At 37.2% G+C, this 23,896-nt stretch overlaps 1 protein-coding gene across 5 annotated transcripts in view; it reads right to left on the bottom strand.

Moving 5' to 3' along the window:
* Positions 1 to 2,033: 2,033 nt before the first annotated feature.
* Positions 2,034 to 23,896, bottom strand: part of UBE2V2 (ubiquitin conjugating enzyme E2 V2) — a 55,221-nt gene continuing 33,358 nt past the window's right edge. For 4 of the 5 annotated variants that reach the window (XM_070392803.1, XM_070392802.1, XM_070392806.1 and 1 more), the window contains 3 exons: positions 23,077 to 23,225; positions 16,087 to 16,212; positions 2,034 to 4,336 (listed from right to left, as the gene is read on the bottom strand). In XM_070392803.1, the coding sequence (XP_070248904.1) occupies positions 4,190 to 4,336; positions 16,087 to 16,212; positions 23,077 to 23,225 (422 nt within the window). In that variant the 3' untranslated portion in view covers positions 2,034 to 4,189. The remainder of the gene's footprint in view (positions 4,337 to 16,086; positions 16,213 to 23,076; positions 23,226 to 23,896) is intronic. The other variant, XM_070392804.1, reaches the window with a different exon arrangement.

The raw sequence follows: 23,896 nt of genomic DNA, 5'->3' as shown, positions 1-23,896 counted from the left end.
CAGTTCTATGATTTGCTTTTTTACTAATCACAGGTTTCTCATTACTGTTGGTTTCTTAGTGCCAACTATTAGTCCTCCTTTTGAGATAGACTATTTACTTTCATATAATCTTTCAACTGCCAAAATTTCTAGGTAACTTTAAAGTAGCTGCTCATTGAACACGGACAACATACAAGAATTCACACAGGTCTACATTTGGCAGCAAATGGACCACTGCACAATCCTTACAAAGTATTTGGTCAGTTATTCATTTGAGAAAGGATAATTCCTGGAACCTTTCTAACTTACGAAAGTGAAATCTATCTGGCTTTTATCATTAATTTCATAAATGAACTTGCCAAAAAATTTTTGAATTGATCTTATGGACTACATCTAAAAATGAAATAGAGCCAACACTTAGGAATTTTTCTGGGTGAGAACACCCTACTACAAATTTAAATAACATGGCAACCTTTTCATATCCAATTGTTTTCTTTATCATGAACTCACTCCATGAGTTCCCCAAACTCCTTTACTGACAAAATGATGGTTTTGACTTGTCATTTATTTTCAGTACCAAATGCCTTCATTAATTTTCTCTTCAGAAAGTGCTCTTTTACTTTCAATGCTCCACAATACTTTTTAAATAGCCAACATTTTCAGTATGAACCATACAATTTCCATCTACTCTTTATAACTTCTGTAAGGCACATTAATTTTAGCATAAAAGATATTCTATTCCCATGCATGTCCTGCTTTTTAATAAACACAATACTGGATGGGAATTTAATGCTAATGCTCTAATCAACTCCGATGCTCAGTACACCCATTCCCTTTTTTAATGTTTCCATTACATAAACAAATATATACACTTACCAAAATATTGAGAGTTGGAATCTTTTTGTGAAAATAACCAAAAATCAATCAAATTGGCACTGGAAAATTATATTGACACTTACCAAAAAAGTAAAACCAGTGCCTAATGATACAATGATTCCACACACATGTCAAAAAATACACTTAAAGGAAATCTGGGGAAAAAATTCCTTAAATACCTCCAAAAATCCAATTATTCATGATACTACAATTTCTCATTAGTACTTACACTCTTTAAAATGTATGAAGCCCTAACTGGTTTGGCTCAGTGGATAGAGCATTGGCCTGCGGACTGAAGGGTCCCAGGTTCGATTCCGGTCAAGGACATGTACCTTGGTTTCAGGCACATCCCCAGCAGGGGGTGTGCAGGAGGCAGCTGATCGATGTTTCTCTCTCATCGATGTTTCTAACTCTCTATCATTCTCCCTTCCTCTCTGTAAAAAATAAATAAAAAATATATTTTTAAAAAATAATAAAAAATAAAATAAAATAAAATGTATGTAAAAACACAGTTATGTGCTTATTAAGAACCAACATAGTTTTTTGCTCAGGCTGGGAAGCTCAGTTGGTTAGAGCATTGTCCAGATATGCCAGATAAGGTTGTGGGTTCAATCCCTGGACAGGGTACACACCAGAATCAACCAATAAATGCATAAATAAGTGAAATAACAAAGAGATATCTCTCTTTCTCAAGTCAAAAATTTTTTTTAAAAAGTTAACATAGTTGTGACGAAAGTCTTTTATTTCATCATATGTCTACCAGCACCACCCAAAGCCATACACACCAAATCTATTAAGGAAAATGCATTATTTTCCAGCTGTGTCTAAATTTCCCACAAAAGAAAATGAATTTTGTACATATATATCAATAGCAATATATATTTAGTGGGAAATGCTCAAATAAATTGGTACTAAGCAATCTAGACTATAAATTATATGATATTCAAACTAAATAACTCTACAATTATTTACCCAAATCTGAAGTGTGAAAAATTATTTTAAAAGGATAATTTAAAATTATAAATTTGGGCATTTTACACGTAAAAGACTTAAAAACCATTGACTATCCTTATAAATGTGTGTTTCAAAATTCTAAAAACTCCATAACAACTGCCATTACTTTAAAATACTAAAAAAAATTCTGAAAATTAGAAAGTAATTAAAGCATAACACTGACCTAACAGGACAAGAACTTTATTTTTGTAATCTTTATTAATATAAGATCATCCCCTAGGGCTCATCTGCTAGTTTTTTAAACAAATTTCAAAGGCAATTTTACAGTTCATTTAATACCACACACTCCTACAACCTTAGCCCCTTTACAAAACAAAGGAAAAATAGCTTCAAAACTGTTGTCTTAGAAATGTTACTACAATTAAGAGTGGTTCAGCATTAACTTCTATAATCAACTAGTGTGTCTTAGATTGCCACGTACATCTTGATTGTGACATGCAAAATGGATCTTGCTTTTGCATGCAGATTTCAGCAGAGATCCACAGTCCCAAAACAAAAAGGGGAAACAAACATTACAGGGCCAACTCAAACATATACTTGAGGGGGGAAAACAGAAAAACCTTCACAATTAGTGGATATGGGGAAAGAAAAGAGGACAAGATCAAGGTACTCAGATTCTCAGCCCACCAATGTATGAATAATTTAACAGCATTCAGCACCCATGTATGATAAGACACATTTTCGAAGTGGAAAAGAAGTTTTTAAAGAGAATGACTTAGACCATCAATAACCATCAGACTCCTGTGTATATCAGTGTAATTCAACTTAATCTCCCTTAACAATTTAAAAGTTTTCAGAATGTATTCCAAGGTAATAGTTCATTTCAAACCTATTTTAATAAATTACACGTGCACTAATTTGTATCTATATATTCTCTATGTCACTTTAAACATCTTTGATAATTAAAATAGAACAGCCATGTTGAAATTAAAAGTTTAGACAAACTATTATTAATGACTAAGAAAAGTAGCTCAAAGCTTTAGATATGAATGAACCTGACAAAAACATGTCAGGGCCTATTTAAGAAATCTGTCCTTGTTACCAGACCACCTTTCTATTTTGTACAGTGAACCCATAAGAAAAGAGTATTTTCAACAAAGTAGTATACCTAGTGCTTTGAAATGAAAAACAATTACTTAAAACCTCTCACTTTGGTAAAAGCAGAACATCAGTTCAGAATTACACAGATGCCAAAGTGAAAGACAACTGGAATGGATAAATTAATCCCAGTCAGTAATAAAAGCATTGGGAGAAAAAATGTCACAAAAAAAAAGTTATGAATCAAAAATAGAATGTATATTTTGGAAAATTACAATCTATAATTCTATAAAAATTGCTAAAATTCAAGCATCTTTTAAATATATTTCTGGTGAAATCAAAGTCAAAATATAATACTTGGGATTCCTCCTTCTGCAAAGAAGAAATTAAATTAATCAAGTAATTTGTTCTCTAAAATACTCTGCAAATTCCAATTTACAAGAAGCATACAAAACATGATAAACAATAAAAACTTTTATATGGATGAAAACCTACAATTCCAATCTTTGCTACCTCAGCAAGGTACTGTCCATATACCACATCAATATAATAGAAATGGCACAGTTTCTGAGAACACAATCCACATTTTATTTACATTTTAAGACTAACTTTAATCTCAAAAATCACATATCCATTCACCTATTTCCTTTTTGTTGATTTCATTTCAACTTAAATGCATGGTTTGTCAAACAAAGACTGTAAACAAATATTTACCATGTCTTTTACATGTAACACACAGAAACAGCTTTTAACAGAAATTCATTGACCTTCCCCATGACATTTTTTTATTATAAATACAGATATGAAAACAATCCTGAACATATTTTTTATACTACTGGTAGTCAGCACCCACACCACTTCAAAAATTAAAACAATTTGAGACAATATTCATTGTACCTGCTACTTTAGACAATTTAAATTGAAGCTCTTTCACTAAGCAAGATGGAGAAAGCATGCCATTTCTTTTTCCTTCTTGGGATTTTTACTTTTCAGTAAAAATCACCATACTTTCGTCTTGTAAACCTGAATTCTGTTTTGAATACTCCAGATTTATGTTTAAATGACAGTGCTTTAAAAAAAATTGTGCTGCATTTTTTCTCCTGTTACCTGAAAACATAATGTGTATACATATATTAAATATATTCTTACAACTGTCCAGGTCATATTTACCAGCTGGCATTCTTTTACTTAATGTGTGGGTATTTTGCATTGTGATATTTAATCAAGACATTAACATGAGTAGAAGATTGTTGATTTAAGACAAGTTTGAGATCCACTAAAATTAATTGTTGTATGTTTGTCCTTCTGGGGGCTGTGGAAGCTTCATATTTTCTTTGGACATCATTAGACGTCTTAGTTCTTGAAGTACAACTTTAATGCTATATGAATTTTGCCATTTTGCTAATACTGGTATGCTCCGTGCATCTACCTGGAAAGAAGAAAAAAGAATAAAATCCATTACCAGTTTAAAGTAGTATGGCATCAATTTATTAACTATTTAAATAAGTCCATTTAAAAATTCATATCATGGCTCTATTTTCACAAAAGTTAATATTATTTTAATGTAATATTTAGGGAAAATATTCCTTCTTTAACAGGTGTTTCCAAGTAATTGATGTCTTTTATGTATTTGTGCTTTTCTATATTTTACAAATAAACATGTAGTGAACTTTAGTTGTCAGAAATTTTTAAAATGTTGTATTAAATAGCTACACTGTAAATATATTTGGCAATTCCTTCTTGATGAAATAAGGTGAGAAGGTTCCTCTCCATTTCCAACACTGCTACCCGAAATCTGGGCAATTATCTCCACTGGGATTTAGGAAAGAACTGTGAACCTGACTAATCTTCCACTATGCAAGACTGACAGAATGGGGTTGGAGCGCCTTCCAAGTCTCATTCCCAAGTAACTGCCATCACTTGACAGTTCCCCTGGAATGCCAGTCACAGGACTTTCCTCTATCTGACCTCAGAACTCACCCACTGGGTACTGCCTATTCTGCCACCAACCCACTGCCACCCTTATGCCTGGCATTGAAAGTAGTGCCAATTGTTTAACATCTCTACTGCCTGGAGAGGCAGTAACAGGGCAAAAAGGAAGGTGACCAAAATGCTTCACAGGGTATCTACTGATACCCATAGGGAGTTTGAAAAGTCCTAACATATGCCTGTAAATCTAGAAGACCACACACGTGTAAGGCTGTGCACAGGCTCATGAAAGATCTGACCTTGAGCAATATACAAAAAAAGTTTATGTACCATAACCAAGTGGGATTCACCCCAGAAATGCAAGATTGGTTCAATAGTTTAAAAGTCAATCAGAGAGACACAACACACAGGAGCACCTGCCCCCACCCCAGCGGACACAACACTTTGGCCAGTGCTGGGCCTCTAGTATAATATAAGCGGTAAAATATATATGTGTGTGTGTATATATATGTAGATGTATATATGTATATATATATGTAGTATAACATAAATTATACTATATATATATATTCTCTGTATTCCTTTGTAATGGATTGACAAATATTCCTTTAAGAATATTACAGAGAACCAAGATGGCGGCATAAGGTATAGACCTGTGCGTGCTGCCTCCCACAACAACATTGAAACTACCAACTATAAGACAAAACAGCTATCATCCAGAACCACGGGAAAGCTGGCCCAGTGGAAGTCCTACAACTGAAAGGAAAGAAAGAAGCACATTGAGACTGAGTAGGAGGTGCAGAGGTGCCAAGAACAGAGGTACGGAGGAGCGTGCCAGGCGGGCTCCAACTGGGTGCGTGGTTTTTTTCAATCGGAAGGGGATACAAGCTCTCGAATCCACTGAGCTTGTTTGGGGCAGGATTCTGAGGTCTCAGACCCCTACAAGGAGAGGCGGGACTGCCTTGCAGCGGGTCGGAGAGCGAGGGTGGCTTTCTCACGGAGCTGCTCGCCAGCACTCGGGGACACGGAGACCCGGAGTCGCTGACGACAACCATTGCTGTTTGCCACGCCCTGGTGATTCTGAGACCCCACCCTACTCAATTTACATCCCCACCCAAGCTGTGCCAGTGACACAAAAGGAACCACCTGCGCTTTTGCAGCCTAACCCAACAAACTGCAGATTTCAACTCCTCGCATCCATAAGGGACACACTCAAGAAGCAGAATCAGGGGAAAAACCAAGATGGCGGCATAGGTAAACACCGGAGTTTGCCGCCTCAAACAACCACTTCAAAAATACAACTAAAAGACTGAACGGACATCACCCGGAATCACAGGAAGGCTGGCTGAGGAGAGATTCTTCAACTAGAAGGAAAGAGAACAGCATACCGAGGCTCAGAGGAGGCACAGTGTGGAAAATTTAAAGGTGCGGAGGTGCACGCGCGGTTGTCGTTTTCAATCGGGAGGGAGTCACAGACTCTGAGCTCCAGTTCCGGGCGAGTCTCTAGGGACCCAGACTCAAACGGGAGAAGCGGGACTGTCTGGCATCGGTGGGAACGCGAGGGCAGCTTTCTCTCCGAGGTCTGCAGCAGTTGCTGGGGTTCTGAGAAGCAGAGCCTCTGGGAACGGGACTGAAGGCAGCCATAATTGCTCCCTCCCTGTCGATCCCGTGCGACCTGCCCCGCCCCGCCCAAGCCCTGCGCAGAGCCTTTTGCCGGATAGCCTCAGGCAAAGGCTAGATTAGCAAGTCTCCAGAGGACAGAAGTTTTCCCACTGCAGACACAGCTGATTCTCACAGCCAGTCGGCCTGGAGGTCAAATCCCTCTAGTATTAACTACAACAATCAAGGCTTAACTACAAGACTGCGCACAAAGACCACTATGGGGTGCACCAAGAAAGCATAAAAAATGCGGAGACAAAGAAACAGGACAAAACTATCAAGAGAGGATATTGAATTCAGAACCACAATTTTAAGGTCTCTCAAGAACTGTCTAGAAGCCACCGATAAATTTAGTAAGGCCCTCGAAAAGACTGGTGAGACTGCCGATAAACTTATTGAGATCTACAAGAAATCTAATGAGACCCTCGATGCTGTGATAAAGAACCAACTAGAAATTAAGCATACACTGACTGAAATAAAGAATATTATACAGACTCCCAACAGCAGACCAGAGGGTCACAAGGATCAAGTCAAAGATTTGAAATACGAAGTAGCAAAAAACACCCAACCGGAAAAGCAAAAGGAAAAAAGAATCCAAAAATACGAAAATAGTGTAAGGAGCCTCTGGGACAGCTTCAAGCGTACCAACATCCGAATTATAGGGGTGCCAGAAGATGAGAGACAGCAAGATATTGAAAACCTATTTGAAGAAATAATGACAGAAAACTTCCCCTACCTGGTGAAAGAAATAGACTTACAGGTCCAGGAAGCGCAGAGAACCCCAAACAAAAGGAATCCAAAGAGGACCACACCAAGACACATCATCATTAAAATGCCAAGAGCAAAAGACAAAGAGAGAATCTTAAAAGCAGCAAGAGAAAAAAAGTCAGTTACCTTCAAGGAAGTACCCATATGACTGTCAGCTGATTTCTCAACAGAAACTTTGCAGGCCAGAAGGGAATGGCAAGAAATATTCAAAGTGATGAATGCCAAGAACCTACAACCAAGATTACTTTATCCAGCAAAGCTATCATTCAGAATTGAAGGTCAGATAAAGAGCTTCACAGATAAGGAAAAGCTAAAGGAATTCATCACCACCAAACCAGTATTATATGAAATGCTGAAAGGTATCCTTTAAGAAGAGGAAGAAGAAGAAAAAGGTAAAGATACAAATTATGAACAACAAATATGCATCTATCAACAAATGAATCTAAGAATCAAGTGAATAATCTGATGAACAGAATGAACTGTTGATTATAATAGAATCATGGACATAGAAAGGGAATGGACTGACTACTCTTGGTGGGGGGAAGGGGTGTGGGGGATGCGGGAAGCGACTGGACAAAAATCGTGCACCTATGGATGAGGACAGTGGGTGGGGAGTGAGGGCGGAGGGTGGGGTGGGAGCTGGAAGGAGGGGAGTTATGGGGGAAAAAAAGAGGAACAAATGTAATAATCTGAACAATAAATATTTAATTAAAAAATAAAATTTGATATTAAAGCTAAAAAACAAACAAAACAAAACAAAAAAAACTCAATCAGGAAGAACCAGAAAACTTGAGTAGGCCACAACTGATGAAGCCCGATGCATGAGGGACTTCTCGGGATGTCGGACTGCCGGTTTCAGCCAGATCCCTGCAGGCCAGACCAAGGGACCCCACCAGTGCAAGGATCCGCACACCGGGCCTCTAGTATGCATATAAGATCTTTGGTTAATCACTTCCCGTCCTCCCCCTTCCCCCTTCTCTCTGAGATTCATCAGTCTGTTCCATGTTTCCATGCCTGTGTGTTGAGCGTCTGCCCCCAGTGGTCAGTGCACATCATAGCTACTGGTCGAATGGTTGGACAGTCGCTTAGGCTTTTATATATATAGATAGATAGTACTGGAAGTCTTAGCCATCAAATAAGAAGAGATAAAAGGCATCCAAAATTGGAAAGGAGAAAGTAAAACTGTCATTATTCACAGATGACATGATATTGGTACATAGAAAACCCTAAAGACTCTACCAAAAAACTACTAGACTTAATAAATGAATTCAGCAAGGTAACAGGATACAAAATCAACATCCACAAACCAATGGCATTTTTATATACCAATAATAAGACACTCAGAAAGAGAAACTAAAAAAGCAATCCCATTTATCATTGCAACAAAAAAAATATGATACCTTGAAATAAACTTAACCAAGGAGGTAAAAGACCTGTACTTAGAAAATTATAGGGCATTGCAAAAAGAATATAGGAAGATACAAACAAATGGAAGCATATACCATGTTCATGGATTGGAAGAATTAACATCATTAAAATGTCTATACTACCCAAAGCAATCTACAGATGCAATGCAATCCCTATTAAAATACCAATGGCATATTTCACAAAGCTAGAACAAATACTCCAAAAATTTATATGGAACCATGAAAGACCCCGAATAGCTGCAGCAATCTTAAGACAGAAGAACGAAGTAGGAGGGATCACAATACCAGATATTGAACTATATTACAAAGCCATTATAACCAAAACAGCCTGGTACTGGCAGAAGAACAGGATATAGACCAATGGAAGAAAACAAAGAACCAGGAAATCAACCCAAGCCTTTATGCTCAATTAATATTTGACAAAGGAGGCAAGAGCATACAATGGAGTCAAGACAGTCTCTTACATATGAAATAAATAAATAAATAAATAAATAAATAAATAAATAAATAAATAAATAAAACTAGACCACCAACTTAAACCACCCTCAAGAATAAACTCAAGGTGGATAAATGACTTTAATGTAAAGCATGAAACCATAAAAATCTTAGAAGAAAACATAGGCAGTAAAATCTCAGATATCTCATGTAGCAATATGTTTATAGATACATTTCCTAGGGCAAAGGAAACTAAGGAGGTAATAAACAAACTGGACTACATCAAAATAAAAAGCTTCTGCACAGCAAAAGAAACCATCAACAAAACAACAAGAGAGCCCACTGCATGGGAGAATATATTTGCCAATGTTACATCTGATAAAGGTTTAATCTCTAAAACTTATAGGGAACTCATACAACTTAACAAAATGAAGATAAACAATCCAATCAAAAACCGGGCACAGGACCTAAATAGACACTTTCAAAAGTGGACATACAGAAGGCCCAGAGGCATATGAAAAAATGTTCAAAGTCACTAATCACCCAAGAGATGCAAATCAAAACAACAATGAGGTACCATGTCAACCTGTTAGAATGCCTAACACCAACAAATCAACAAAGGACAAGTGCTGGCGAGGATGTGGAGAATGCAGATAGGTGCAGCCACTATGGAAAACAGTATGGAGTTTCCTCAAAAATTAAAAATGGAACTCCCATTTGACCCAGTAATCCCACTTCTAGGAATATATCCCAAAAAATCAGAAACACCAATCAAAAAGAATATATGCACCCCTGTTCATAGCAGCACAATTTACAATAGCTAAGATTTGGAAACAGCCTACGTGCCCATCAGTAGATGAGTAGATAAAAAACCTGTAGCATATCTACACAATGGAATACTACACTGCTATAAAAAAGAAGGAATCCTTACCATTTGTAGCAGCATGGATGGAACTGGAGAGCATTATGCTAGTGAAATAAGCCAGACAGTGAAAGAGAAATACCACATGATCTCACTCATTTATGAATAATAAAGAACATTATAACCTGATGAACAAAAAGATAGATACAGAGGCAGAGAAGCATCGAACAGACTGTCAAATTACAGCAGGAAGGCTGGGAAGTGTGTGTAGGGGGGGCGGGCGGGGGGTAAGAGATCAACCAAAGGACTTGTATGCATGCATATAAGCATAACCAATGGACACAAGACACTTGGGGGGGGGGGGGGGGGGTATGTGCCAGGGAGTAGGGGAGGCCGGGGGAAGGTCGATGGGGGAAAAAAGGAGACATATGTACTACTATTTGTAATACTTTAAACAATAAAGAAAAAAAAAAGACAGTGTATTTTATAATTCCATTTATACACAAAGCTCAGAATAAGCAAATCTACAAAGAAAGTAATTTAGTGGTTGTTTAGTGTGGAGGAGGTGAGGTGGAAAGTGACAACTAACGGGTAAAGGATTTGCTTTGAGAATGACAAAAATGTTCTAAAATTGGATTTTGGTAATAGGTCCACAACCCTGTGGACTATAAAAAACATTAAATTATTCTTTCAATGACTGAATTGTATGGCATGTGAATTATATAACAATAAAACTCTTTAAAAATAGGAAAGAGCCTGGCCAGTGTGGCTCAGCAGTTGAGCATCGACCCAGGAACCAAGAGGCTTCCAGTTCGATTCCCAGTAAGAGCACATGCCTGGGTTTCAGGCTCATCCCCAGGAGAAGCCATGCAGGAGGCAGCTGATTGATGATGTTCTTCTCTGATCGATAATTCTATCTCTCTCTCCTTCTGCCTTCCTCTCTCTCTAAAAATCAATTAAAACATATTTATAAAAAAATAGAAAAGAAAAATAATTTGTATAATTTCTGATAAGTAATTGAAACAATGTTAAGAAATATTTAAAATGCTTCCTCTAATGCTTTAAGAGTAGCAACTCCATTAGCCTACATAAATAGACTTCATCAGTGAACAAGTTTATAAAATAAATCAAGAGAATACCAAGTTCTTTCCAAAGCAGAAACAAACACTTCCAGCTGTAAAGTTAAAAGATAGTTAAATAAACATTAAGTGATTGCAAATCCTGTAAAATACCAACAGAATGCATAAAAATTTGGGGACAAAAATTAATGAAAAGGGAGGAGGGAGAAAAGGGCATGGGAAAATAAATATCATGTCAGAAAAAATCTGCACCTCATCAGTCTATAATATACAATAGCCTCCAAAACTTGAGACCTCACAGATTAAAGTACTGTAATTTATACTTTGCAGTGCCGACCACCCATAAGAAATAATTTTAACTAGTTGTGTTAAGTAAATTTAAACCAAAATGACTAAAGCAACACCCATAATTCATCTGGTACATAAATAACCTCAAAATATATAAAATTAGCCTAGCACAATCATTAATGGTCAATGTGAAATTCCCTACTATTTACTAGTTATAAATTTAAGTTCTTAGATATCAATCAAGAGAAAAACGCATGCCCAATATTTTCACCCTACCTCAACATTCTATACACACACCTACACTCCAATAATTAAAATCAATATTTATTTTACTGTTTTCAAATCCCCACTCCAGCTTGACATTATGAATTGGTGGGAATAATGTACGTTCACAGGGTCGAGTGGGACAGACATGGACACAGCCCTGTGGAAAGAAACTTGGCAATATTCAATGAAGCTGAAGAAAAGCCACACCTCAGGAGACATTCCACTTCTAGGTATATGCACTGGAAAAAGAGCTCCTCAAAGTGGCAGGCCTTAAACTGATTTTTACTAGTCCATGACAAGATTAACATAGGGATTGAGAGTAGGTGTTTAGAGAGTTCTACAGCAATTTGACAGAGAAATTTTATTTTTTTAAAAATCAGAGCTTGTATTTAGTCTTTTTAATTTCTAGTATTCAATTTTATAATATTTTACAAAAGTTTTTCTCTACAATATTAGAACCAATAAATACTAGTTCCAAAGAAGTACTGTACTGCCTTAAGATACAAAAACACTTGTACAATTTTTTCTAAGCAAAGTGAGAAAAAACGTAAATGCCCAGCAAGTAAAAAATGGATTAAACAATAAAAAGAAACAATCTAATATGCATGACACAACATGAATAAATCTAAAAAAAAAACACTGACATGTTTCCACACAAAATCACACAATATAGAGGAACACACACACACGGGCATAGTAAAAGCACAACAATCATGCGCAGAAATTATAACAGCAAATTCAAAACAGGACCACCTCTAGGGAATGATGGAAAGGGGAAACCAGGAGTTAACTATTTATTATGCAGTCTTTAAAAAAGATGTTACAAATAAGACAAAAATATTAAGATCTGACAAAGATAGATGGAGGATGTTGGTCATATTCTCTAAAACTGTCTGCGTGTTAGAAATATTTCTTTTAAAAACATCAAAAATTAAAATAAAAGTGATAAAAAATTTACAGTAACTGCTACAAAGGAAAATAATAACAATGTGACCAGAATAAAGCAACAAGATATCTAATTAAGATTGGGAAATCATGGAAGAAGATTTCTCTAAGAAAGTGACATTTAAATTCAGAATCTGTAAGGATTAGCCAGAGTGAAGGAGATGTCCAGACAGGAAGAACAAAAAGTGCAAAGCTCCTAATACCAAATGAAAGGTGTGCAGAGCTGTGTGAACTCTGTGAGCTGATGACCCATAGCAAGAAGCATGCACATTGTGGCTGAAGCTATTAAAGAATTCTAAGCACAAAAGTGATGTGACACAATTGGTGTTTTAGAAAAATCCCTTCGACAGCTTGCTTTGTAAAGATTGGAAGGGGTAAATAAATAGAATCAGAGCAGTTGTTGAAGAGCCCAGACAAGAGATATTAGACAATATTCATGTGCTGGCAATGTAAATTTTTCAACGAAGATTGACAGGACTTGATAGACAGGTTGAGGAAAAACAAATAGGAAGGAAGTAAAAATGTCAAAAGGTATATAACAGTCCCTTTTAGATCAGATAAAGATCATTAAAAAGATTGGTAGAGATTATTTAAGGTCAGTTTGAAACTGAATCCTGAATTTACTAGTTCCCACAATAGTGCAGAATCAACCATTAATTACTTAAATTGACAGAGTCTATAATATGAAAACAAACCATCAGTTGAGAAGAAAAGCTATTCCTGGCAGAGAAATTGTTGTTGTTATTCCTCACCTAGGGATATTTTTCCACTGATTTTTAGAGAGAGTGGAAGAAAGAGGGAAAGACAGAGAGAAACAGCAATGTGAGAGAAACACATCAATTGGTTGCCTCCTGCACACTCCCCAACCAGGGCCCAGGCCTGGGAGGAGCCTACAACCAAGGTACAAGATTTGACAGGAATTGAACCTGGAACCTTTTAGTCCACAAGCCGATACTCTATCCACTAAGTTAAATTGGCTAGGGCCGTGGTCGGCAAACTGCAGCTCGAGAGCCACATGCAGCTCTTTGGCCCCTTGAGTGTGGCTCTTCCTAAGCCTTAGGAGTACCCTAATTTAAGTTAATAACAAAGTACCTACCTATATAGTTTAAGTTTAAAAAATTTGGCTCTCAAAAGAAATTTCAATCGTTGTACTGTTGATATTTGGCTCTGTTGACTAATGAGTTTGCCGACCACTGGTAGGGCCTGGCAGAGAAATTTAATTAAAGAAATCACCCTCACCTGGCCAATGTGGCTCAGTGGTTGAGCATCGACCTAAGAATCAGGTAGGGGTTCGATTCCGCTCAGGGCACATGCCCAGGTTTCGGGCTCAATCCCCAGTGGGGGGTGTACAGGAGGCAGCCAATCAATGATTATCTCATCATTGATGTTTCTATCTATCTCTCCCTCTCCTTTCCTCTCTGGAATCAATAAAAATATATTTTTAAAAAAGATATCACCCTCATAAAAGCAAAGATATCACCCTTCATAAAAGAAGTTCCCTAAACAATATCCTTCTGTAAATTTAAAATGTTTCTTAATCCTGCTTCCATCACATCTCTTAATACTAGTTAACATAATAGTATTAAGTATTTACACTGTAATTTCTAGAATAGCCACTGGAATAACAGAATAAAAAAGGTTGAAAGGACCAGTTCAAAAGTAGGTAAGATAAAAGAAACACATGGGGAAATAAAATTCACAAAATAAGATGAATTATTTAAACTTGAACACATCAATAATTATTGTACATTAAATGTAAATGGACTAAATGCTCCTTTGAGTTGGCTCATACCAGATAGGGAGATCTGGGAGTGACTTGGCAGGTCCTGAGCTGGGATTTCTAATGACCTTTGTACCTTTTTCCTCTGTCAGGGTCAGGCTTTTGGCCAGTGCACCCAGCAGAAGGGTATGAGCCTATATGAGACCCACCATTGGACCTGCATACTAGGCTGGGGGTGGAGGGTGAAGAGCTAGCTGTGTGTCCAGGGCTAAACCTGTTGCCAAAAGTGTAGTTACAATACAGGGAGCACTGAGCAAATTTAAGTAAATATAAAGGTGTGGTAAAAGTAGGTTTACAACTGAAAATAATACAATCCTATCTATATATATAAAAGCCTAAGCAACCAAACGACCAGTTGACCGGTGGCAATGACATGCACTGACCACCAGGGGGCAGATGCTCAATGCAGGAGCTGCCCTCAGCCCACAGGTCCCAAGCCAGCCAAGGCAAGCGTGAGTGGGTGGGCCCCCCGATTGCCCCACCGGTTGCCCCGTAGAGGGAGGCGACAGGCAGTGGGGAGGCGGGGCCAGCGAATGGTCGGCACCTAGCCAGCCAAGGAGGGTGCCAGCGGGGGTTCCCCAATCAGATCGACCCTGATCGCCAGCCAGGCCTAGGGACCCTACCCATGCACAAATTTTGTGCACCAGGCCTCTAGTAATTAATAAATGATAATACAAGAAGAAACTCTGTGTTTTGCATACTCACAATTATAAACCTACTTTTGCCCAACCCTGGACTAAGGATAATGAAAGCCAGGTTTCTCACTGTTGGAGGAGAGAATTACAAACATGGAAAAAATGAAATCTGTAATAAACCCTATAGTTTTGGAATAGACTTAGAGGTACAGGTATAAATTCATGATTTTAGATAGGTAGGTAGGTAGGTAGGTAGGTACGTGATAGATAAGATAGGTAGGTAGGTAGGTAGGTAGGTAGATAGATAGATAGATAGATAGGAAGGAAAGAGGGAGGAAGAATAATGTAGTACATTAGGTAAAACTATAAAGAAAAATAAGTAAATATAAAAAAATTTTTCAAGATATTAATTACCATTGGTGGAGAAAGAGAACATAGGGATGAGATAAGGAGGAGCACACAGAAGTTAAGAATATTGCTAACACTCTATTTCCTAAGATGGATGAAGTTCATTTATTATTATTGTGTTATTGTGATTCCTAACATGCATTTTGCATATCAGTGTGATCTCAACACGGCACGTCAAGAGCCTAAACTTTGAAGTCTAAACCTAACAATCTACTTATATTAGAAATTCCGCTATCTTCACTAACTTTCTTATGTGAGTCAGGTAGAGTGTGTCATTTTGGTTTATTTGCTTTAAATAAACAGTGTTCAACTATGACTACTTATTCCAATACAGACATACTTGGTTCCTCAAAGAAAAACCTCCTCTTCATAAATATTCATCATTTTAAGCTCACCAAATATAACTTAACCCTAAAAAAAAATAACATTTTTTTTTAAATGGTCATCTTTTCACCAAGTAAGAACTCAATGAAATATGACTACTGAAGCAATAACTAAAACCCTAAGAAGTGTTGCTATCCCATCTATATAGGCTAGTACCTGAAGGTCGTTAAGGATGGGTTGAGTCATAAAAGAAAAACAACATAAAATAAACTTCTTTAGATTTTTATCTAAACAAAGGTCTTTTTTTTTTTTTTACTTTCTCCTGAGTATATATTATAAGTTATATAAGAATAAAATGAGTACTTTAACTTACCATTCCACTGGAATTATTTATTCCATTCATATTAATTTTGGTTACAAATCTAACTGATGGAGGAGCTTCTGGGTATTTAGGTCCACATTCTACTTTCAGGCTATATATTCTGTTTTCATAATTTGTCTGGAAGGCAAAAAAATAATAAAAATAATGTTCAAGTGCTAATAAAGAGTTGGAAAAGTACTTGATATTATTGTGTATGTGATCAAGAATTTACTTTTCTACATTCATTTAACCTATTGGTAGAATAAACTGCAGCAAGTATATTTAAAAGTAGAGAAAAAGCAGAGATTTTATAAAATAATTCTATACAGTTATATCAAAATGATCAGAACTCACGTTTTGTGATACAGGCAATGCCTGTAATAAAATTAGAGCAAAAAACAAACCACTTAAATTCAGGCTTTACTAAAAAGTTTACATTGTGGAGGAGAGACTACCTGACTATGTCACGCACATATAAAAGTTCCCGTTTGTCGCGGACAATTCTGTTTATTCCTATTGTTCTAGTATTAATATTAATAGTGCTTCTTTTCATCCTCAAAAGAATCTGGTTGGACAATAAATTGTATGGTTATCCCACTTATAGGGCAATCAGTAACTTCTAGCAAAAGAAAAAACACTTTATTATAGCATGTTACAGCAAGAAAACAGTATTTCATGCCTCATTAGTTAGAGCAAACTTTGTTTCCACATCATTTTAAAATACCAGTTCTTAACTGAGACATTTAACATAACCATACTATAAAAAAGCCATTTTAAAGCTACCAGACGTAATGGTTCTACATTATTCCTGGCTGATATTTCATACCTATAATTAACTCTTATTTATCCTTATGACTTGTTCACTTGGTTAACTAATTGGTATACAATTAAAATATAAAAGTGAAAAATAAGTGAAAGAGACAAATGTAATGCCTGTTGGTTTCTACAATAAACCTGGGGGAGAGGGGAGCAGCTAACCATCCGTCTATAGATTTCACTTACCAAAACTTCCTTTTCCTTAAGTAAAAGATACTTACTCCCAAGTGGAGGTCAGATCTTGGATATTAAGCTACTGTAGTTTAAAATGGATGCAACATTCTTGTATATATGTTAAATACTTCCGTATTTTACAAAAGAAACAGCTGTATAAAACTCATCGCAGAGAACCAAGATGGCGGCATAAGGTATAAACCTGTACGTGCTGCCTCCCACAACATTAAAATTACAACTGTAAGACAAAGCAGCTATCATCCAGAACCACGGGAAAGCTGGCCGAGTGGAAGTTCTACAACTAGAAGGAAAAAAAGAAGCGCATTGAGACCGGGTAGGAGGTGCAGAGGCGCCAAGAACAGAGGTATAGAGGCGCGTGCCAACCGGGCTGCATCTGGGTGCGCAGCGTTTTTCAATCGGAAGGGAATACAAGCTCTTGAATGCACTGAACTCATTTATGGCGAGACTCTGGGGTCCCACACTCCTACAGGGAGAAACTGGACTGTCTTGCAGCGGATCGGAAAGCGAGGGTGGCTTTCTCGCAGTGCCGCTCGCAGAGATCACTGTTGCTGTGGGGACGCAGAGGGACTGGGGCACGCGGAGCCATTGCTATTTGCTCCACCCTGGTGATTCTCTGGGACCCCACCCCACTCAATTTACATCCCCATCCAAGCTGTGCTCAGCAGCCGCAGAGGAACCACCTGCGCTTTTGCAGCCAAACCTATCAAACTGCAGCTGGGTCAGAGAGCTCCAAAATTTCCAAACCCCAAACAAAGAGGAGAAATTTGCTGATATCGCTATAGCTCCTGCTGGGTGGACTCACACAGTGGTTGACTTGGAGATCCAGCAGCCAGAGTACCCCTGGCCAGATACCAGATTTCAACAACTCACACCCATAAGGGACACACTCAAGAAGCAGACTCAGTGAGCACCAAAGCCCCACTGAAGCAAGTCCTACCCCTAAGGGTGTCTCCAGCACAGCAGTTCTTCCACTGTAGACACAAAGGGTCCTCGCAGTCAGCCAAAAATGCAGAGACAAAGAAACATATCACAAATGAAAGAAATGGAGGAAAGCAAACTAATGGAGGACATAGAGTTCAAAACCACAGTTATAAGGCTACTCAAGAACCTTCTATGAACCTCCGAGGAACTTAGTGAGACCTTCAAGGATCTTAATGAGAATGCCAAAAAAAATGGAAAAGGACCAGTCAGAAATTAAACATACACTGACTGAAATTAAAAATATTATACAGAGATCCAACAGCAGACTAGAGGATCCCAAGAATCAAGTCAAAGATTTGAAATGCGAAGAAGCAAAAAACACCCAACCAGAAAAGCAAAATGAAAAAAGAATCCAAAAATACGAAGATAGTGTAAGGAGCCTCTGGAACAACTTCAAACGTACCAACATCCGAATTATCGGGGTGCCAGAAGAAGAGAGAGAACAAGATACTGAAAGCCTATTAGAAGAAATCATGACAGAAAACTTCACCCACCTGGTGAAAGAAATAGACTTACAAGTCCAGGAAGCGCAGAGAACCCCAAATAAGAGGAATCCAAAGAGAACCACACCAAGACACATCATAATTAAAATGCCAAGGGCTAAAGACAAAGAGAGAATCTTAAAAGCAGCAAGAGAAAAGTAGTTAGCTACCTACAAGGGAGTACCCATAGACTGTCAGCTGATTTCTCAACAGAAACCACGCAGGCCAGAAGGGAGTGGCAAGAAATATTCAAAGTGATGAATAGTAAGAACCTACAACCAAGATTACTTTACCCAGCAAAACTATCATTCAGAATTGAAGGTCAGATAAAGAGCTTCACAGATAAGGAAAAGCTAAAGGAGTTATCAACACCAAACCAGGATTATATGAAATGCTGAAGGATATTCTTTAAGAAGAGGAAGAAGAAGAAAAAGGTAAAGATAAAAATTATGAACAACAAAGTGACAACAAATAAATATCTATCAACAAGTGAACCTAAAAATTAAGTCAGAATAAACTGGTGAATGTAATAGAAGCAGAGGCATAGAAAGGAGTGGACTGACAATTCTTGGGGGGAAGGAGGTGTGGGGGTGCGGGAAGAGACTGGACAAAAATCTTACACCTATGGATGAGGACAGTGGCAGGGGGTAAGGGCATGGAGTGGGGTGGGAACCAGGTGGAGGGGAGATATGGGGGGAAAAAAGAGGAACATCTGTAATAATCTGAACAATAAAGATTTATTAATAATAATAATAAAAAACATCATCGCAGTTTAATGGTAAATATATTAATATGACCAGCACTTTTGATATGTATACAAAGGGCCAGATAGATCTCAAGGAAATCATCTAGTCTATGGTTCTCCAATCTGGATGCACATCAGCTCTCTAAAAACTTGCATTTTAAAAATAATGATGATAATAATAATAGCCACATACACCCCCCAAATTCAAAATGTTAAAGATCTCAAGGTATATGGAAACAACCAGAACTCTCATACTGCTGGGTGTCAAAAATCATAACCATTTTGTAAACAAGTTGGCATTTTCTTATAAAGATAAGCATACACCTATCCTATGAGTTAGCAATTCCATACCTAGGCATTTTAACCAAGAGAAATGAAGACAAAGATATGTTTACAAAAAGACATGTAAAGAATGCTCATAGTAGTTTTATTTGTAATAGCCAGAAAGTAGATAAAATCCAAATACCCATGAATAGGAGAACTGATAAACATACTATGGTATATCAATAAAGAAAAATAGTACTCAGTAATAAAAAAAACACTACTACTACATGGAACAACACAGATGACTCTCTGAGACATTATTATACCAAATCAAAAGAAGCAAATTGGTAAGTGAACACATTGCATGATTTCACTTATACCAAGTTCTACAACAGTCAAAACTACTCTAGGGCGCACAAAGCAGGGTGGGGATGAGGATGGGAAGGGACACAGAGAACTTTCTGGGGTAATAGAACTGTTCTCTATCTCGATAAGCATGTGGGTAACAAGGTATCTTTGTCAAAACTAATGGTATGCATTTTACTATATGTACATTACACCTCAAATTTTTTTTAAATCAAAAACTATTAATCTAATTCAGTGCTCAGAGTAAACATCATACTAACTTTTGATACCTTGGGCTAATTTTTCTTTTTCAATTAATTTCTTTTAAATTAACAACCAAACCTTTCTATTATCTAACAAAAGAATGAAATAAAACAGAGGAGAGTAATAAAAGGAACTAATAATTATTAAGAATGCCTGGCAGGCATGGCTCAGTGACTGAGCATCCATCTATGATCCAGGAGGTCATGGTTCGATTCCCGGTCAGAGCACATGCCCAGGTTGCTGGCTCGATCCCCAGTGGAGGGGGTGCAGGAGGCAGCCAATCAATGATTCTTTCTCCTCATTAATATTTCTCTCTCTCTGAAATCAATAAAAATATTTTTTTAAAAAGAATGTACTATAGTCAGATATTCTATTGTCTATTAATTCATTGATTCATATCGAAAAGATGAATATAGTACTTCCATTTACATATAAAGAAACATACATATAAGGAAAAGTAAACCTCTAAAGCTAAAAAATATTGCTTCAGAAAACTGACACACACATATATCGAAAAACAAAGTTGCTAATCATATAAATCCAGATACTGGAGTAACACACACACAAAAAACAAACAAACAAAAAAACAAAACAGTAATCTTAAGCAGTAGCAAAAAACAAACAAACAAAAAAAAAAACAGCTGACCAAGTTACAGTATGTTGAGGTAAGAATTTTCCTATTACCCTGGCTCAATGTGGATAGCTAAAGCTGCGGACAAAATTGCTCTAAATATGGCACCTTCTAAACAGAAAATTAAGATGAGACACCAATCTCAGCAGGTTTTATTAAATGGCAAATGAGTGCTGTGACCACTCACCTTCACCCAGTCCCAAGTGCCTCAGTGGGGGAGATAACTTGAAAGAGGATGCAAGGCAGAAAATCATTGTGTGGTGAATAGTCTGGCTTAGGAGGAGTACGGTGCCATTGCAAGGTCCTCCCCTCCACCCTCTTCCTGCCACCAAAGAGTGAGAGGGTGCTCACAGACTAATTGAAAGCAGAGGACTCACTGGACAAGAAGCCTGGCCTGGCAGTCAGCAGCATTGGTCAATGTGCCCCCCACTTGCTGAGCAGGCTCTACCCTCCCCACAAGCTAGAAAAGTGTTTGCCCTCCCTCCCCGCACTGGGCACAGCCTAGACATGGACGTTTCCTGCAGTTCTATGACACCAACTTGGAGAGTCCTGCTGGTGGCCACAGAGATCAGGCAGGAGCTGTTCCTCCACATTTGCTAACTATGCTTTGAAACAGCCCACAAAAATTGTTGAGGAACTTATACATAAGCTCCAAAACATTCTTCAAGTTTAAAGTTCACTGGAGGTAGTGGCTCAGTGGATAGAGCGTCAGCTCACAGACTGAAGAGGCCCGGATTCCATTCCAGTCAAGGGCACATACCTCAGCTGTAGGCTCGATCCCCAGCCCTGGTGGGGGGTGCATGTGGGAAGCAACCAATCAATGTGTCTCTCTCACATCGATGTTACCCTCTTCCAGTCTCTCCCCTTCCCTGCCACTCTCTCTAAAAATCAATGGAAAAATATCCTCAGGTGAGGATAAACAGACAAAAAATTTTTTTGAAATTTATACTCCATCAAGTTCAGACCATCTCAAACTATTCATTAAGTAACTCTTTTTTTTTTTTTTACTAGACAGACCATGGTAATAATGTTCACAGGCAGTGGAAATCAAAGTTTTCATTATAAATACCAAGTTATAAAACACATAAAAAATTCTAATCACCAGTATTATATTTCCTTCTTCAAAAGTCTTATGGAAAAAATCAGAGCATGGGGGGGGGGGGGGGGGGGGGATTTGTTAGTTTAGTAGTATATATAAATTTTTCAAAAGAATACCAGAAAATATAAAACATTCATTAATTCTTTAAATTTAACATTGCTAATTACCTGATCCATTTTTCTTTTACAATAATCAACAGGAAATTTAAATTCTACCCAACAGGAAAATAGGTGAAATGTTCAGTTAACAAGGTAGCAAACATTATACAAAACCAGAGTGAGAAAAAAAACTTTCAAATTTGTGTTTTTTCCAGCAAGTCAAAACATTATACAATACATATTTCAAAGATTCACTGCAGGGAGTGCAATAAATAGGACCTTTGAGTAAGAAACGCAAAGTAGAAAAAAAATTCCCAATCTGAAAATATTTTGAGTAAAAATAAAACTTCACAAACTTTAGAAAGACCCAAGAATAAAAAACAATGGGCCTGCTTCCAACATCGCAAGAAAGTATTCAAGAATCATAGACTTTTCAATATATTTTATAAATGAAGAAACTGAGGCCTACAGCATTTACATGGCAAGTCAAATATCACAAAGCAAATAGCAATGTGCTCTCAAAAGAAACCAATTTAGAAATTATTGGTTACACATAGTGAGTTAGTAATATATTATGTCAAAACACAGTGTTTGCTCTTCCCAAATAACCCCTCCATTTCCTCACCTTTTCTCCTCTCTATCTGGAATGTTCTCCATCCCCATCACCACCTTCTGAAATCCTACTAGTCAGTTCTTTAAGGCTCATTCCAAAGGCAACTTCCTCCACTGTTCAGCCTTCCTCAATTATTCCAGCTAGAAGAAACATATTCTAAAGTCCCATAGTGATCTTTCTCTGCCATATTTAGAGTCTGTCATTTACATTTATTTTTTCTTCTCTACTAAACTGCAAACACTTTGCTGGCAATGACTATATCAATCTTTTCCCCCCAATTCTCCAGAAAATCAAGTATCATATTGTGCACAATGGTAGTAGCATCAGTAAATGTATAGAAAATAAAAAGGGAGTAACTGTTTCAGTTAGAATTTATCATAATTATTTATTTTAATTATATTGTAAAATAAAATGCTTATTGTAAAGTGGATATAAATATCAATAAAAATATATAATTTATAGCACTGACCCTTGGTGGCCCAATAATCATGCCTGTCCACCTTGTAAGTGTCATATCTTCATCATCTTCAAGGCCCCAGCTAACCGTACCATCGCCTACTCCTTTTTGTCCTTCTTCAAGTTCTTCCAACAAGCGAAAATTACGAGGAACTTTAACTCCTATACAAAAGAATGTCAATGTAAATGCAAAAAGTTCACAATTATAAGAGCTACACATATTCAATTTCAGCATTTTCCAAATTAACTTTAATAAATTATTTCCCCAAAAAGCAAAATTTCCTCTGAAAACACATTCTGCTCCAGAAAATTTTGAATCTAATAACCTCGCAAAATGAAAACGCTAAAGAAAGTACTGTACCAATATTAATAGTACAGAACATGTATATAAATTCCTAATTAATCAATTTCATACTGACATAAATTAATCATCAAAAATCATTATAAATTGAGTTTTTGTTCCTAGCCAAGAAAATGGACAAGACCAGAAAGTTCACAAAAGTTTGATTTAATTAATATAGATTCTTCTCTAATGACTTTTAAAGAATAATGTCCATCTTTTAAAATGTACTAAGAGGTACTGTTTTCTAGAATGCTAAAGCAGCCCCACCCATGGTCTCCAGTTAGTCTCTTTCCTGTTCTCATCCCTAATCAATGGGTCCTATTCTCCCAGCTCATTTCCTTATGGACATAGCAATTTCCTACGACATGCCCTTCACCTCTTTGCCCAAACCCTGGCAAATTTACACAATCTACAAACCTTTCTCATACCTCCAGTTCTCTAGCCTTTAATTCCATCACTCCTTACAAATTTCTGAAATCTTAACACAAAT

Source organism: Myotis yumanensis, unplaced genomic scaffold (genome assembly GCF_028538775.1).
Source record: "Myotis yumanensis isolate MYYU_CA2020_CCGP unplaced genomic scaffold, mMyoYum1.0.hap1 SCAF_15, whole genome shotgun sequence".
Lineage (NCBI taxonomy): Eukaryota > Metazoa > Chordata > Mammalia > Chiroptera > Vespertilionidae > Myotis > Myotis yumanensis.
Note: the sequence above shows the minus strand (reverse complement) of the source record. Positions and strands in the feature narration are given on the sequence as shown.